General features: G+C 30.8%; 1 protein-coding gene across 4 annotated transcripts in view; it reads left to right on the top strand.

Moving 5' to 3' along the window:
* The window catches only part of LOC142327390 (putative E3 ubiquitin-protein ligase HERC1), a 314,426-nt gene that overhangs the window by 12,416 nt on the left and 286,799 nt on the right, over window positions 1-15,211 (top strand). For all 4 annotated transcript variants that reach the window (XM_075370430.1, XM_075370438.1, XM_075370422.1 and 1 more), the window contains exon 4: window positions 10,786-10,962. In XM_075370430.1, coding sequence (XP_075226545.1) covers window positions 10,786-10,962 — 177 coding nt within the window. The remainder of the gene's footprint in view (window positions 1-10,785; window positions 10,963-15,211) is intronic.

Genomic DNA, 15,211 nt, shown 5'->3' with positions numbered 1-15,211 from the left:
TGTTCTGCTGTTATTCATAACATCTATCAGCTATTCATTGAAAGTATTGTTTTATTGTTAGCTATTTGTGATTGTGTTTAAAATGAGTGCTTCTTTGTCTGATTGGAAGGAAGAAGTGCGAGCAGTGATGTTTCCTCAGTTCAGAAGGGGTGAAACTAGCAGAGATATTTTATCAAATGCAGCAGCAATATGGAGAGAGTTGTTTGAGTGGAAGCAAGATCTACGAATGAATTGATTGCTTTAAAAATGGTAGGATTTCTCTCCGTGATGAACAGTGGCAAGGTAGGTTTTCCACTAAAGAGACTAACGACAATATTGAAGTGGTTAAACAAATGATTCTCGAATCACATTCAATGAATTACAGTCGATGACATTGTAAGTTAGTTGGATATAAGTCATGGCTCAGCATTTTCAATCATCCATGATTCTTTAAAATTTTGAAAAATTTGTGCTTGATGAGTTCCATGTCATCCACAAAGAGAATTGTTTGAAAATTTCCCAGAAGCTTTTGAAACATTACGAAGATGAAGGAGACTCATTTCTTAAGAGGATAATAACCATTTGATGAGACATGGGTCCATCACTTTGAACCAAAGAGTAAGCGACAAAGTTTAGTGTGGAAACATCCTTCATCTCCCACAGCAAAAAATTCAAAACTCAGATGTCTGCAGAAAAGATGTTGATGACGGTATTATGGGATATGGGAGGTTCACTTTTGGTTTACTTCACACCTAAAAGTCAATCAATAAATGGTGACAACTACTGTGACCTACTGTGTTTAGTGAAGCAGAAAGTCAAATCCAAAAGATGTAAACTTTCTAAAGGCATGATTTTGCTTCAGGATAACGCTTGACCTCATATGGTCAAAAAACAGTCCCTTATCTTCAAGATATCTGTTTTGAGCTGCTGGACCACCCTCCCCTTACAGTCTGAACCTGGCTCAAAATGATTTTCATTTTTTGGCCCATTAAAAGAAGAGTTGCAAGGGAATCTTTATTGATCTGATGAAGAGGCAATAGAAGTGGTGAAAAATATTCTGCACACCAGACTGAAAACTTTCTTCCAGGAAGGAATTCAAAAGTTTATTAAAAGATGGACTAAGTGCATAGAACTAGGAACTATGATGAAAAATAATGCATGTAACATTTATATAAGAACAAATAAATATATTGATTTTTTGAATTTCACTTTGCTTTTTGACTTGTCCTTTTATTTATGGGAACAATGTTTTAGTGGATTTTTGTGCTTATCTTTCAATATAGTAGTTTTTCTCACTGTGTTATCTCCTAGTATTAATTAATTATTATTCTTTCGTTTTTTGCATAGATGAGATTTTTCATTAATAATTATATCTGTAAACAGCTTTCCAGGAGGTCTCATAATTTAATTAAACAAGCTTATCACTAATATACTATCAGATTATAGAAACTAAGCTTAAGTAAAATATTCTCGTTAGATAAACAATCATACCTATCCCCAAACTGTCAACTGGTGAAATGAAACAGTATCATTAAATCTCTATGTGTAAATCATCTTTTATAAAAACATTTAAAATGTAAAGCACAGTTTTAATGGTAAAAGTGGTTTATTTATACTAGAAAATGAAAATGAAATATTTATACTAGAAAATGAAGATAGCTACAAACAATTAAACCTCATTTTTAAATTGATGTTGAAAGTGCCATGTCAAAATCAAAAAAATAATATCAACAAAATAGTTTAATATATCAATAAATAAAAAAAAATTTCTTATTCTATAGATAAAGAATCCAGATACATTTAAAGAACTGCTTATTTGGTTTGAAAAAAAAATAGTAATGAAAAAAGTGTTTTAACCAAATGACATATTGCCTGTTAGTACAATGAATAGGCATAACCAATGAGTATGGCACACCAGTCACATCAAGTAACCATGACAGCTATCATTGTCATATTTGTATGTATAATCATGCTAAAGGGTTAATGCTCTTACATCAGCCATTTTTATTTATTGTTTTTGTTTATTTATTTGGTATTTTCCCTTTAACTCAACCACATTAACATTAACTCAACTGAACAATTTCATACAAGATTTAATTGTATCTCCTGTTAATGTATTATGTTACTCAAAATATTTGAAATTTATTCAATTTGGACGTTTTCTGAGGAAATTTGTATAGCCTGTTGTTTGCTTTGTTCACATTAGCAAATAAAGCTTGTGAATCTTTTATCTGATAGTTAATTTAAAATTGTAATTGTTAAAATTATAATACAATTTATAGGTAAAATATATTAATAGTTCAAATTTTTGCATTATTTTAAATTGTATTAGTCTAACATAACCCAAAACTTTATGTTCATAATTATTTTAAATTAAACATTTAAGTTCAATATAAGATGACAGTTCTTATTACTTTATTTGCTGGAGCAAGTAATGACTTATTCAAACGGAAATCTTTGCAAAGCAGTTTAAAATTTCACAAATTTAGTTTAAACAACACTTTCATAAAACTGATTGATAAACCTGAATTAGGACTAGACAAACTAAGAAATGTAATGGGCTAATAGTCTGTTGTGTGACAGTATAATCTCAGTTTAATACAAAAGTGTGAGTCAGACAACATTTATGTCTAATGTGTATTAGTTTATTCTTGAAGGTTCCTGTAATTTTAAAACATTTGTTAGCATGTTTCACTTTCACTTTGCTAGCATGTTTATTTGTTAATTATGTATGTTTATGTTTGGACACACACACACTGCATATAGATACTGTATTTTTTGTTTGTTTATTAAATAGCGGAATTGTACTTCTTGGTATACACTTACATCATCTGAGTTGAAACAAAATATGTTAATACTGTCCTTGATCAGTATCTTGGTATTGTTATATGCACATGTGTTTTAAGTGGTAGGTAGGATTACAGGATCGTCAAGAGAATGTTGAAAATGATGAAAGACCAAGATGACCATTCAGTCAGAACCTTTTTAATAAATTGAGGAAGTTATATTGAAGTATTTAAAATTACAGTGGACTAAATATTTAAATGATTACAGAAATTGTCAGTGTTTAAACATTTTGTAAATTTTAAACAATGATTCTGAACATTCAATGCTGGTATTTAATATCTAAAAGACTGTAAGATGTCTCATTCTTGATGGAAACAAATTTTAAAGTACTTTTTGTCAATTGGACGTAGTGATTTAGAGATAATCAATCATTTAGAATAAATTAAAACAGACTCAGTCTTTAAAAAAAAAGAAGGCATTATCTATGATTGAATCTGCACTTTTCAGTTTGATTCACAGATTATATATCTGTCAGTTTACTGAAAACCCCCAACTTCTTTATATGTGAAGAATAAATGTCAAAGCAGGATAAAGTCAAGGCAATGTTGTTTTTCGATAGATGGTTTTGGAAGAGTGGATTCCCAGAGGTGTTTTGGTGAATTTCAGTTATTGTAAACAAGTCCTTATAACATTTCGGCAAAGGAAGGTGGCCAGGAAAAGCGCCAAATAAATCCATAATGGAGGTCGCCTTTTAAATTTTTACAAATGACCACCACTAGATGGCGCTATTGAGATGTGACATTACTATTGTTTAAAATTTGGCTTTTTTTTTTATTAAGACAGTAGCAGCTCAGAAATTGGCTGAGTAGTTTATTTACAGTGAGCGTTTAAAAAAAACAGTTTAGTGAAAAAACAAAAATTTCACGTCAAGGTTTTCTTTGGATGATTTTTTATGATTTTAGTAAGGGCATAACTCAACAACAACTCAACTTTTGGTAATGAATTACCATGAGAAAAGACTATTTACAATTGTCTTGTTTGGAGAATTTCGTTGTGGTTGATTCAGCGATGAATTTTGTGAAGGTTGACCAAAATCAGTTGTTTTCAAAAAAACATTGATGCTGTGTGCAACATGATTGAAGAGGATCGGCTTATGACTGACCATGAGAGAGAAAGAGAGAGACATGCTTAGGCATTTTGAAGACTACACTACATTCAATTTTGCTTGAACATTTATCTGTGAAAAAGATCTATTCCTGATGGATTCCGAATAGTTTGACTGAAGCTCAAAACAGACTCATGTCAGTTGATATAAGGAAGTGCTCAAAAAATTTGGTCGAGGATATGCAAAATCTATATACAACAGTGTAACAGTAAACAAAACTTAGATATATATACCACCAAATCCAACATATGTGTTTCGCTTGTGAAGCACTTCCAAGAAAATCATCACTTATTTCTTCGGTTATACTGGACATATAGCAACTATTGCTTTAAAGATCAAAGAATAGTTAATGCTGAATGGTGTACAACGATTTGTTTGCCGGAAGTCATCAGTGAAATCAGGAAAAACATCTTAAAGTGTCGCATTATTCTTCGTTATGACAATGCTCTTACGCAGGACATCAAGCAATTGATTATATGACAAAGGAAACATTGAAATAATGTCTCATTGCCTATATTCACCTAATTTATCACCTAATGACTTCTTTTTGTTCCTGAGTGTCAAACAAAAATTGTGTGGACAGCGATTTTCATTACCTCAAGAAGCTGTTGAATTCTTCCAAAACCATGTTTTTGAGGTACCAATGTCAGAATGGAAAAAATGTTACGAGAATTGGTTCAAACGCTTGCAAAAGTGTATAAATCTTAAAGGTGAAATTTTATTGTTTGAGAAACAATAAAACGATTTATTTCAAAAAATCATTTTTCTTTCATTGTTTTTGTAAAAACTTATAAGATGGCTCTTGTAGAGGGTGTGTCACGAAGTTCTTCTGGGACTTTCATAACCTGTTCTCCTCATGAAAATAATGGAAAAAATTATATAAACATATGTTGTAAAATGCTTTGTTTGCAAGGTACGGCTAGTGAAAGATTTCGCACGGATTTCAGCTACCCCGTACTGAAATTTTTAGGATGTTAAGGGGCAGGATTAGTGATTGCTAATTTCTTATAGTTTATGACTGAAAAATTGAATAAAATAGCTCTCAGAACTGTATCTGCAGAACTGTTTGAGAAATCTGGGGTAAAACCAATAAATTGGGGTAAAAAACCCAGTTTTTTACGTTTGACTTACAATATAACTTTGTTAAATGCGTTATAAACACATAAAACTTTTAAAGAAAACTTGTAAAGAATTTTATTCTGAACAAAATGGTGAAAAACAAAATAGGCTAAGTTGAATAAAGTTGATAAAAGAAAAATTAAAAAAAATTGAATTTTTAAAAAAAAAGTACATTACTACAACGGTCAGAAAAGTACTTATTTAATTTAAACAAAAACCAAATTTTTTTTGTAATGTGAAAAATTTGTAAAAATAAAATTTACTATTAAAAATTGCTGTTAAAAGTATTTAAAAAAAAAAAAACAGGAAATTACACAATTATAAAATATAATTAAATAAATTGTAATTATTTTGATAATCATATTTTTATTAATGACGGAAACACAATAAATTATTTGAAAAATTATTATTTCAAAGTTGGCAATAAAATAACAAGAGCTGATCAATAATACACAATACTGTATTAGTGTTTAAATCATTCTGTACAAGTATATCAGGTACTGTGAACTTTGCTGTCTTTAGCGAAGGTTTTTTGTGAAGTTTAGTTTGAACGTGATCAGTTTGTCATAAAAGTAATGGCTTACTTATTTCTACACAGGAATGTGCTGATATGGTATTCATTTTGGGTGTGTGGAATGGTAATGCTACATCTTCTGCAGTAGAAATTGAAATATGTTTCTGAATAGCAGGATTCTGGATCCCAAAAAAATTATTACAACATTTCACATTCTTCATACCTGTATTTGTACCAGTTACAAACGATCTGTCCAACACAACGCTATTATTGATGCAGTTATTGGTGCAATTCAGCACAGTCAAGGTGTCTGTACATGACTGCTTTCTAAGTGGATTGGGGTTTTCGCATTCCACGTTTTGGAGGACACTTAAACAAATGAAGTTTTATCTTTATGATAAACAGCCAGTTCAACATCTACACCCAGAAGATGGTCTGCTTTGCTTGGAGTTCTGCAACTGATGGAATGAAAATCGACAATGCTACAAGTATGTTTTGTTTACAGACTAAGTAAATTTCACTCGATATGGCATGTCAACAACTTATGCAATAAGCATTCAAAGACAGACGTAAATCATAATGAAATGTCAACACCGATTAGGTTCAGTGTATGGTGCAGCCTTCTTCACAATCAGCTGTTTGGACCATTTATTTGGCTGCTTAAATGCTGTGCTCTACTTGCACTTTCCTCAAACAGAATTGCCGTAACTCCTTGAAGATGTTCCTCTAGCATTGAGATGCAAAGTATAATTCCAGTATGATGGCATGTCTCCCTACTTTTGTCGTTTTTATAAATCATCATTTCCCTGAGAAATGGATTGATTGTGAAGGTCCACATTTCTGGCTACTAAAAATGCCTGATATAACACGTTTAGATTTTTGCAACTAGGGATGGATGAAAAATATTGTATATAAAACAAAAATATATTCTTGTGAGGAATTAATTGTCTGCATTAAGGATGTGGCTGAGTAACTTAAGGACAGTCCTGAAGAATTAAAAAGAGCAACAAAAGCAGTTCAGAAGTGTGCCAAGAAATATATTAAAATGGCAAGCTCGTTTTTGAACACTTATTATATACTGGTATTTATAATGAACTTTGGTGTAGTGTATTGTTCTAAGTAAAATTCAAACTATTCTAATATTTTTTTTGTTTTATTTAACTTTTCTTTCATCATTTTGTTCAGAATTAGAATCTCTAAAAGTTTTGTTTAAATGTTTTATGTGTCTATTACAAATTTAACAAAGTTATTGTACATCAAACATGGGTTTTCCCCCCTAGTTTATTGGTTTTCATCCCAGATTTCTTAAAAACTACTGTAGATATGGTTCTGGAACTTATTATATTTTATTTTTCACATTAAAAACCATAAGAAATCATTAATAAATCTTCTTAATTAACATCCTAAAAATTTCTGTAAGACCTCATTTTGCCAGGCTGGCTAGCTGAAATACGAGCAAAATATTTCACTAGTTGTAACTCACAAACAAAGTATTTTAGGACATATGTTTATATATATATTTTTTTCATTGTTTTAATGACTAAAATAGGTTATGAAAGTCCTGGGAGAACTTCATGATACACTCTACATAGGATGATTCACATAGTGTTACTAGTGCTTTCTGAGCCCATTCCACTAGTGAAAATAATGTAAAACATTCATATAAATATGAGTCTGGAAATGCTTCTTTAGCAAGTTACTGCCAGCAAAAGATTTTGGTCAGATTCCTGGGCATAGTCAAATAAGACCATACTGAAATTCTTGGAACCCAAATTAAGCGGGTAAACTTGATGGTTTTTGACCTGATGAATAAAACAGGTTCCAGAACCATATCTCCAGTAGTTTTCGTAATATCTGATTTAAAGCAGAAAAGTTCTATGTTTGTAATACAAAAACTTTGTTAAATGACAATAAATGCATAAAATTTATTATCAAAATTTGTAGAATATTTAATTCTGTGAAAATTGATATAAAATTGTCCTGTAAAAACAAATACAAGTTCATGAAATATGATTTTATTATTAACACTTAGCATATGAAATTTTTTGAATGTTATCAACTACAGAGAATGAAATTAACATCAGTGTTAAAAAAATAAAAATGTAATTGATATGTTTATTAAAGTTCACAGTAAATTTTAATAATCTGTCCTTCTACTCCAAAACATTTAGCTGCATGTTTTCAGATGCTAGCATTGCTCTCCTCAATTCTGCATGACTTACATTAATTTGTGTGGTGGCATTTGTAATATGGGCAACCAGCTCTTCACTCTATGAACTTATCTTTTGTACACAATACTTTTCATCCAATCCTATATGTAAAAATCTACATTAGATCAGGTGATATTGCTGATTATGAGTTTGGCCAGCCGTGACCAATCCATCGCTCTGAAAATTGCTCATTTAAGTATGCCAATATGGCACTTGAGAAGTGTTTCGAATTAAGTGAGAAAAGATTTTAATTTATTTTAAAAATTCAGAAATTTAGGGAAGAGGATCATCCTACTGTCTAGACTGATAAAACTTGAGTTCACAGCAGTCACATTCGCAGTAAAATTGGTCACATAAAATTCAGATGAAATGAAAGTTCCTTGTCCAAATGACAAAGAATGTGATAGTTCATGCAGGAGGCAAAATGGATTTTATTTCAAGTTTTGTGATTTGGAAATCATGCTCAATATTGCCAGTTAACATAATGAAATGAATTTCAAAAATTATTCGTAATTGCTGCAAGAAAAACCAATATCCAGTTTGCCAGATAAAAATATGATGGTGACAGACAATCTTATCACTACAATTGGGTAGGTAAACTGCCTACTTATCTTCTAAAAAATTAGATATCCAGAATAGTTTAGGATATCACATCATTCCATACTGAGATGTAATGGTGAAAGAAACAATAAAACAGAATAAATAGCATGTTTGCCATCTCATTGATGAAGTATTAGCTGTGAAAGGACATTGTTTTCTTCTAGAATTTAATACAGTTTAACTAATCGGGGCTGAACTGCAAGAACTGGATAACATCTCATAACATGATGTTTTATCTGGAAGACATGATGTGTCTGTGTGAGAATAAATATCCAAAATTGGAAAAGAGCCGTGGCACAGAAAATGCGTTTACACCAAAACTTGAAAGAATATAGTGCAATTTTGGGTCATTAATTTTCAGTTTCCTTATAAGCATGAATAATTTTAGTTTTTACAACAATAATAGGGAAAAAATTAAAAAACATATTTCACACATGCTAACATATAATTGAAAAAAAAAAAAAAAATATATATATATATGCACATGAATTAAAATTACCTTTAGAATGAATTTCTGCGCGCTCGTAAGAAATTGTTCTTTGACAATATTGAGAGCTTAATGGGAGTGTGAGAAGACTTCTTTACAGCTCACTACTGAGAAGACCTACTCTACTTGACATCTTTCTTATGCTACAAATATAGTTCCTGGTGTGGTTCTTTACCCAAAATTTAATATGCTCTCAAAAAAACTACATGTACAATTTAAACTAATGTACAGTAAAACAGATTACTAGTTTCCTTGGGCAGCCAATATGAGGGTTATTTTTTTTTTAATGTCCGATTGGTCACGAAATTAAAACCACAGTGAAAATAAAAAATTTTTTATGTGTAACAAGTACTTACATAGTTACGCTATTTCTCTACATAGTCGCCACTCCGATTTAGACATTTGTCATAACGTGGTACCAACTTTCCCTCGTCATAGAACGGAGTCACCTGTGTTTTCAATCATGTTTCAACGCTGGTTTGCAGCTCGATGTCTGTGCCAAAATGTTGTCCTAGCCAGTGTTTCATGTGAGCAAAGAGGTGAAAATCGGATGGAGCCAAGTCCGGGCTGTACGGTGGCTGATTAAACACTTCCCAACGAAAACGCTGCAGGAGCTTCTTTGTTACAGCTGCAGTGTGCGGCCGAACATTGTCATGGAGAAAGACAATGCCTGATGAAAACATTCCTCTCCGATTATTCTGAATTGCCCTTCGTAGACGTTGAAGAGTCACGCAGTATGAGGCTGCAGTGATGGTCGTGCCATGTTCCATGAATTCCACCAAGAGAACTCCATTCTGGTCCCAGAACACAGTAACCATACACTTTCTGTTGGAGAAGGTTCACTTGAACTGATTTGGTTTACTGGGAGAATGAGAATGCATCCACTGTTTGGATTGTTCTTTTGTTTTTTCAGTTTCGAAATGGACCCATGTCTCGTCCCCTCTGACAATTTTGTTCAAAAAATCTTCTCCTTCATTGTGATAGTGCTGGAGAAACGTTAGGAAGGTATCCATTCTCATTGTTTTGTGATGGTCGGACAGCATCTTGGGAACCCATCTTGCATACAGCTTGCGGTACTGAAGTCTCTCACTCACAATGGTGTAGAGAGGTGACTATGAAATTTCAGGAAACGAATCACTCAATACAGAAATTGTGAACCTACAATTTTCTCGAATTGCCTCATCCAATTGCTCAATGAGATCATCGGTTGACACTCACTTCCTTCTCTGACTGCCTGCATCATGAAAATCTGTACGTCCTGTTTTAAAGTTCCTGCACTATTGTCGCACTTTGCTGTCACTCATTGAAGTTTCACCGTACACATTACTTATTCGTCAATGAATTTCAGCTGCATTACACCCCTCAGCCTGAAGAAATCGAATTACCGCATGCACTTCACACTTGGTAGGAGATGCTATTATTGTAGGCATGTTTACGTGCTAGCTGCGTGTTCAGAACTAAACGAAGTGATACGACGTGATTGAAGACCATACTAGAGACGCTGTGCAACACATATGCGCAAAGGTTCATTTGATTTTTGTGCGGGTTTTTATATCGCGACTGATTGGACCTTGAAAAAAAAACCGTCGTAGAAGATGAGTAATGCAGTGCTTTGAAGCTGATTGGCAGCCTAGTGAAATAGAAAGAATGTAATATATTTTTTGCCCATCACATCTTAATGTTAAACTGAAGTGTCTGTGCATTCATACAACCAGAAATGAATGAGTTGTATGTTAATACTGCACTGAGATGGACATAGTAAGCCCAGTCATTTTATCAATGAATGTGTAAAAAATTAAGAAGTTTAATTTATACAGTAGCATTAGTCTAATTATTTAACTTTGAGAAAGAATTTGTATTATAAACAATCTTCTGTAGAGATTATTTGTGATGAAATTAAATTGTATTATCTTTCTTGTTACAGGAGCTCCAAATTTATGTACTCAGGTCCTTAAAACTGCATTAGGTGTTGTACGTTCATTACCTCCATTGTCATTGGCAAATGAGAGCCAGATATCTGGATTGGGTGCTGAATCATTAATGGAAGTTAGTAATTTTTTAAAACAAGTTGTTACACCAGGATCAGGTGCTGATTCTACTGGTATGATTTCTCAATTATTTTTTAGTTTTACATATTATCTATTTATAATAATAATAATATTAAATTTATTAAAACTGAGACTCTTATGATTTTCATATTATAACTAATGAACATACACATTACAATATATATAATATGTTTTTACACATTAACAATATGATTATTGAATTTTGGTGGAGTTGATAAAAATCATGAAACTTTTTTTGTTTATCATTGTTGCTAAAAGGTGATTATTGGTGAACATTAACATTAAAACTAATTTCAAATTATTCTACATTCAATGTAGGATGAAACCTGGTTTTAGGGTTATGATAAGTCAGCATATGATAAACTGTCATATAGTTTATTATGACAGATTTATAGAAATTTTATATGTGGTTTGTTTTTTCTATTATTATTCCAGCTTCCTTCATTGAACATGGAACTTACCAGTTGAAAGACCAAGTTGCTCTTATTCATATACTGGTCAACACTTGTTTTCTGAATAAAATATACACTCATTTTATATTCATGCTTAATGTATAAAAGTTATGGATTTATTTTTAACACAGATGTGTTAAAAAAAGTTTCTAGAAATAATACAGTTTTAACACATACAGTTTCTAGAAATAAAAAATGATATTATTTGGATTTCAGTTTTGCATATGATTATTAGGTAAGCAAATTTGAAGTTTTTTAATGTAAGAGGTTCTACATTTCTAGCAGTTAAGTATTTAAGAGATACTTAGCAAAATAATTCCAGTCCTTATTTAATTAGAAATAAGGAAATTTATGAAAGTGAACATTTCTTAATCTGAAATATTTTGAAAAACGAGAAATTTTCGTATTAATCTCTAGTAATTGGATTACGCACAGAATACATTACCCAATTGATATGGCTAGATTTTATCTAGTTGTATGTAGAGAAAATAGTTTTTTTTTAGGTTTAAAACATGCAGTAAAATTTATTATTTATTTCATTTATATTATAGTTATAGGAAGAAACAAGATGAATGATCAACATAGCATTAAGATTTTACATAAATAGCAAAATAAAAGAAATAGAATATGGAATTTAATAGCAGTATTAAATGCTGATGTTTATGACCTACTTATGATAGAACAAAAATGTTTATTGGTACAAATAGATACTTAATCTGTAACTGTTTTAATCTGAATCCATGTTTTAAATGTTTTAATTATGGGTATAGTGCTAAAGACTGTATGGTAGAATTGCTTACAGGACTTGTGCTGGTAATCATTGTGTGATAGAATGCAATAGTGAGATTAAGAAATCTACTAGTTGTATCAGTTTCAAAAATAGATATCATGTGAACAGATATGAATATTGATTACCCAGCTGATAGTCAACTGCAAGACTTATAATTGGTTTCTGCATAGAAGGTTACAAAAAACTAATTATCCATTTAACCCATTCTAATATTCTTAGTCTTTGTTCAACAATCTAGAAGATAGTATACGTTAGCAATGAAGAAGGAAATGGGTTCGTTTTAATCAATCTGTATTCTGTTAATGAAGAAATTTTTGAAAAGTATCTGATTTTAGTCTAATAACAAGTGATGACGTTATTACTATTTGTTAACACAAGAAATTTAAAATAAAATACTATTAAATTAGAAGTGCTTTTAGATCACCTTATCTTAAAACCAAAGGTTATTGTTTGTATTGAAGCTTGGTTAAGTGAAAAAAATAATTTTATTGTTTATACTTTATATATGAACAAAAACAGATAAATAAAGCAGATGGAGTTGTGATTTTTATTGACTACAACATTGAACATAAAATAACCAATGATAATTTAGGATTGACTGATTTATTTACTATACATATACCTTTAAAAAATAAAAATATAATAACCAAAGTACTTTGGTTTTTATATTTTTATCATGACAGAAGTCATGATTATAAAAAAGAAATCTTTATTAAGGATATGTATAACTATTTGATTGGTAGTCTCATATATATATATATATAAAAATAAATGTTTGCTTGTTTGTCTTTTGTCGTGTACGTGTTCCTATACCATTCATCCAATTGCGATGAAACTTTCATGAGCTGTTGTGTGCATGCCCATGAAGGTTTCTGAATTAGTTTGGACCTGTTAGATGGTGGGGAGGGGGGTCAAGATATTTAAAAAAAATTGTATTTATGTTCATATCCAGAATATATATTAGTTACATGAAAAAAAATATTTTGGCAAAAAATTTTTCTTTTTTTGCCCCGCTAGGTGGTGCTGGGGTTGAGATATTTAGAAAAATTGTATTTATGGACTTATGTGGTTCATATTCAGAATATATTAGTTATGTGAGAAGAAATATTTTTGTAAAAAATGGACTTGTTAGGTGGCGCTGGGATCGAGATATTATGGAAAATTATATTTATGGTCTGATTTGGCTCATATTCAGAATATGTATTAGTTATGTGAAAAGAAATATTTCTGTAAAATATGGACCCCCCTAGGTGGCACAGGGATCGAGATACTTTGAAAAATTTTATTTATGGACCGATACAACTCTTATTCAAAATATATATTAGTTACGTTAAAAGAAAAAATTTTGCAAAAACTATACCTGCTAGTTGGTGGTGATGTTGAGATATTTACAAAACAAATATACAAACAGACTTTCTTCTTTTTTGTATATAAAAGGCAGTGTTCGTATGTGTGTCCACTATAGACTAAAAAATTATTGGACTGATTTACATGCGGAGAAAAAGGGAGAAGGGAAATAAGAGAAAAGGGAAATAGTGAAAAAGGAAAAGTTGGAAAAAGAGGAAAAGGAAAAATGAGAATAAGGGAGAAAGGAAACATGGAAAAGGATAAAATGGTAGAAAGGGAAGGGGGAAATAAGGGGAAATGGCAATAGGGGAAAATGTAGAAAGGGGAAGAGGGTGAAAAGGAAAAAAGGGATAAAGTGAAAGGTTAAATTTTGTGAATTCTGTAATGTTAAGTTTTTTAATGTTTTATCAAACTTTCGTGTTCATTTAATCTGATATATTCTCAAATCTAGCAGTGGCAAAGCATTGCCAAGTCAGCTAGTAAATAAATAAAATTATATTATAAACATTTATTTGGATATTTACTCATGTTAACAATGCAGCCTTGTGTTTGTATTTTTATGGTTAACACATTTGGTGTGGTGCAGTAAGCCTTATGTGAGCTGCTGTGATGGAGCTGTATTCTTATGATAAACAGTCTGATGCAGTTTAGTCAAGGTGTCTTGATGAACTTCATTTACATCAATCGTCACCTTCAAATTGTTTTTTTTTTTTTTAACAAAATACACTGTGTTAAATATATTTTTTCAAATACAAGGATCAATCAAATTCAAACAGTAATTTTGCTATTCTACGCAGCAAGCAGTTCCAAGCTGGATGATGGAGTGGGAGGTTAATGTTTGGTGTTAGAGAGGGGGAACCAGCCTGATTAGCTCCTTCACTCAGTTGTGTTGTCAGTACAACCATGATTGTGCAAGAGGTTATTTATCTGTTGCACACTGTATAATCATAAAGTCTTTAACTAATGAAGGCGTTAAACTCACATTATTATGAATGTACATTACATGATTTTTTAAATAACCTTAATATTATTAATACTTAATATTATAACCTTAATATTCGATTGATTGATTTTTATGCCATTCATATTGAACATTTTATTTCTTTATTAATTGAAAAATTTGTTCCTAAAATTTTGATCAAAGGTCATAGATTTCCTAAATATTTTCTGCTGAACTTATTAACTCAATTACAAGCAAAAAGAAATCATAAAATATATAACTGCTATAAATCAAAATTTTATTACAATTTGTTTAAAAAAGAAAAGAACTCATTGTAATTATTTAAGTATCTGTGATTTCACTTTATTTGTGATTATGTGTGAGAATTCATTAAAAAGCAACTCTAAAATTTTTTTAGATATATAAATGCTATTGATAACAGCAGGTCTTTCCAATATGTATACTTTATAATGATAATAATTTTACAGAAAATGGTATAGATATTGCAAATTTTTTTGCAGATAAATTTCGTACTGTTTATATGAATAAAAACTAAAATGATGCTGAAGTAACATTTGAATATCCAGACTGCTTAACCAAATAACTATTTCTTTGAATGAATTCCAGAAAGTGATAAATGACTTAGATGTTTCATCTAGTCCAGTACCTGAATATCCATTTGCTATTAGTTAAGAATTGTAGTTCTTACTTTTGGATCTTACCTCACTAAATTATTTAATGTGTGGTTATAT

Source organism: Lycorma delicatula, chromosome 1 (assembly GCF_047948215.1).
Source record: "Lycorma delicatula isolate Av1 chromosome 1, ASM4794821v1, whole genome shotgun sequence".
NCBI classification, from domain to species: Eukaryota; Metazoa; Arthropoda; class Insecta; order Hemiptera; family Fulgoridae; genus Lycorma; species Lycorma delicatula.
This window is presented reverse-complemented; position numbering and strand designations above follow the sequence as displayed.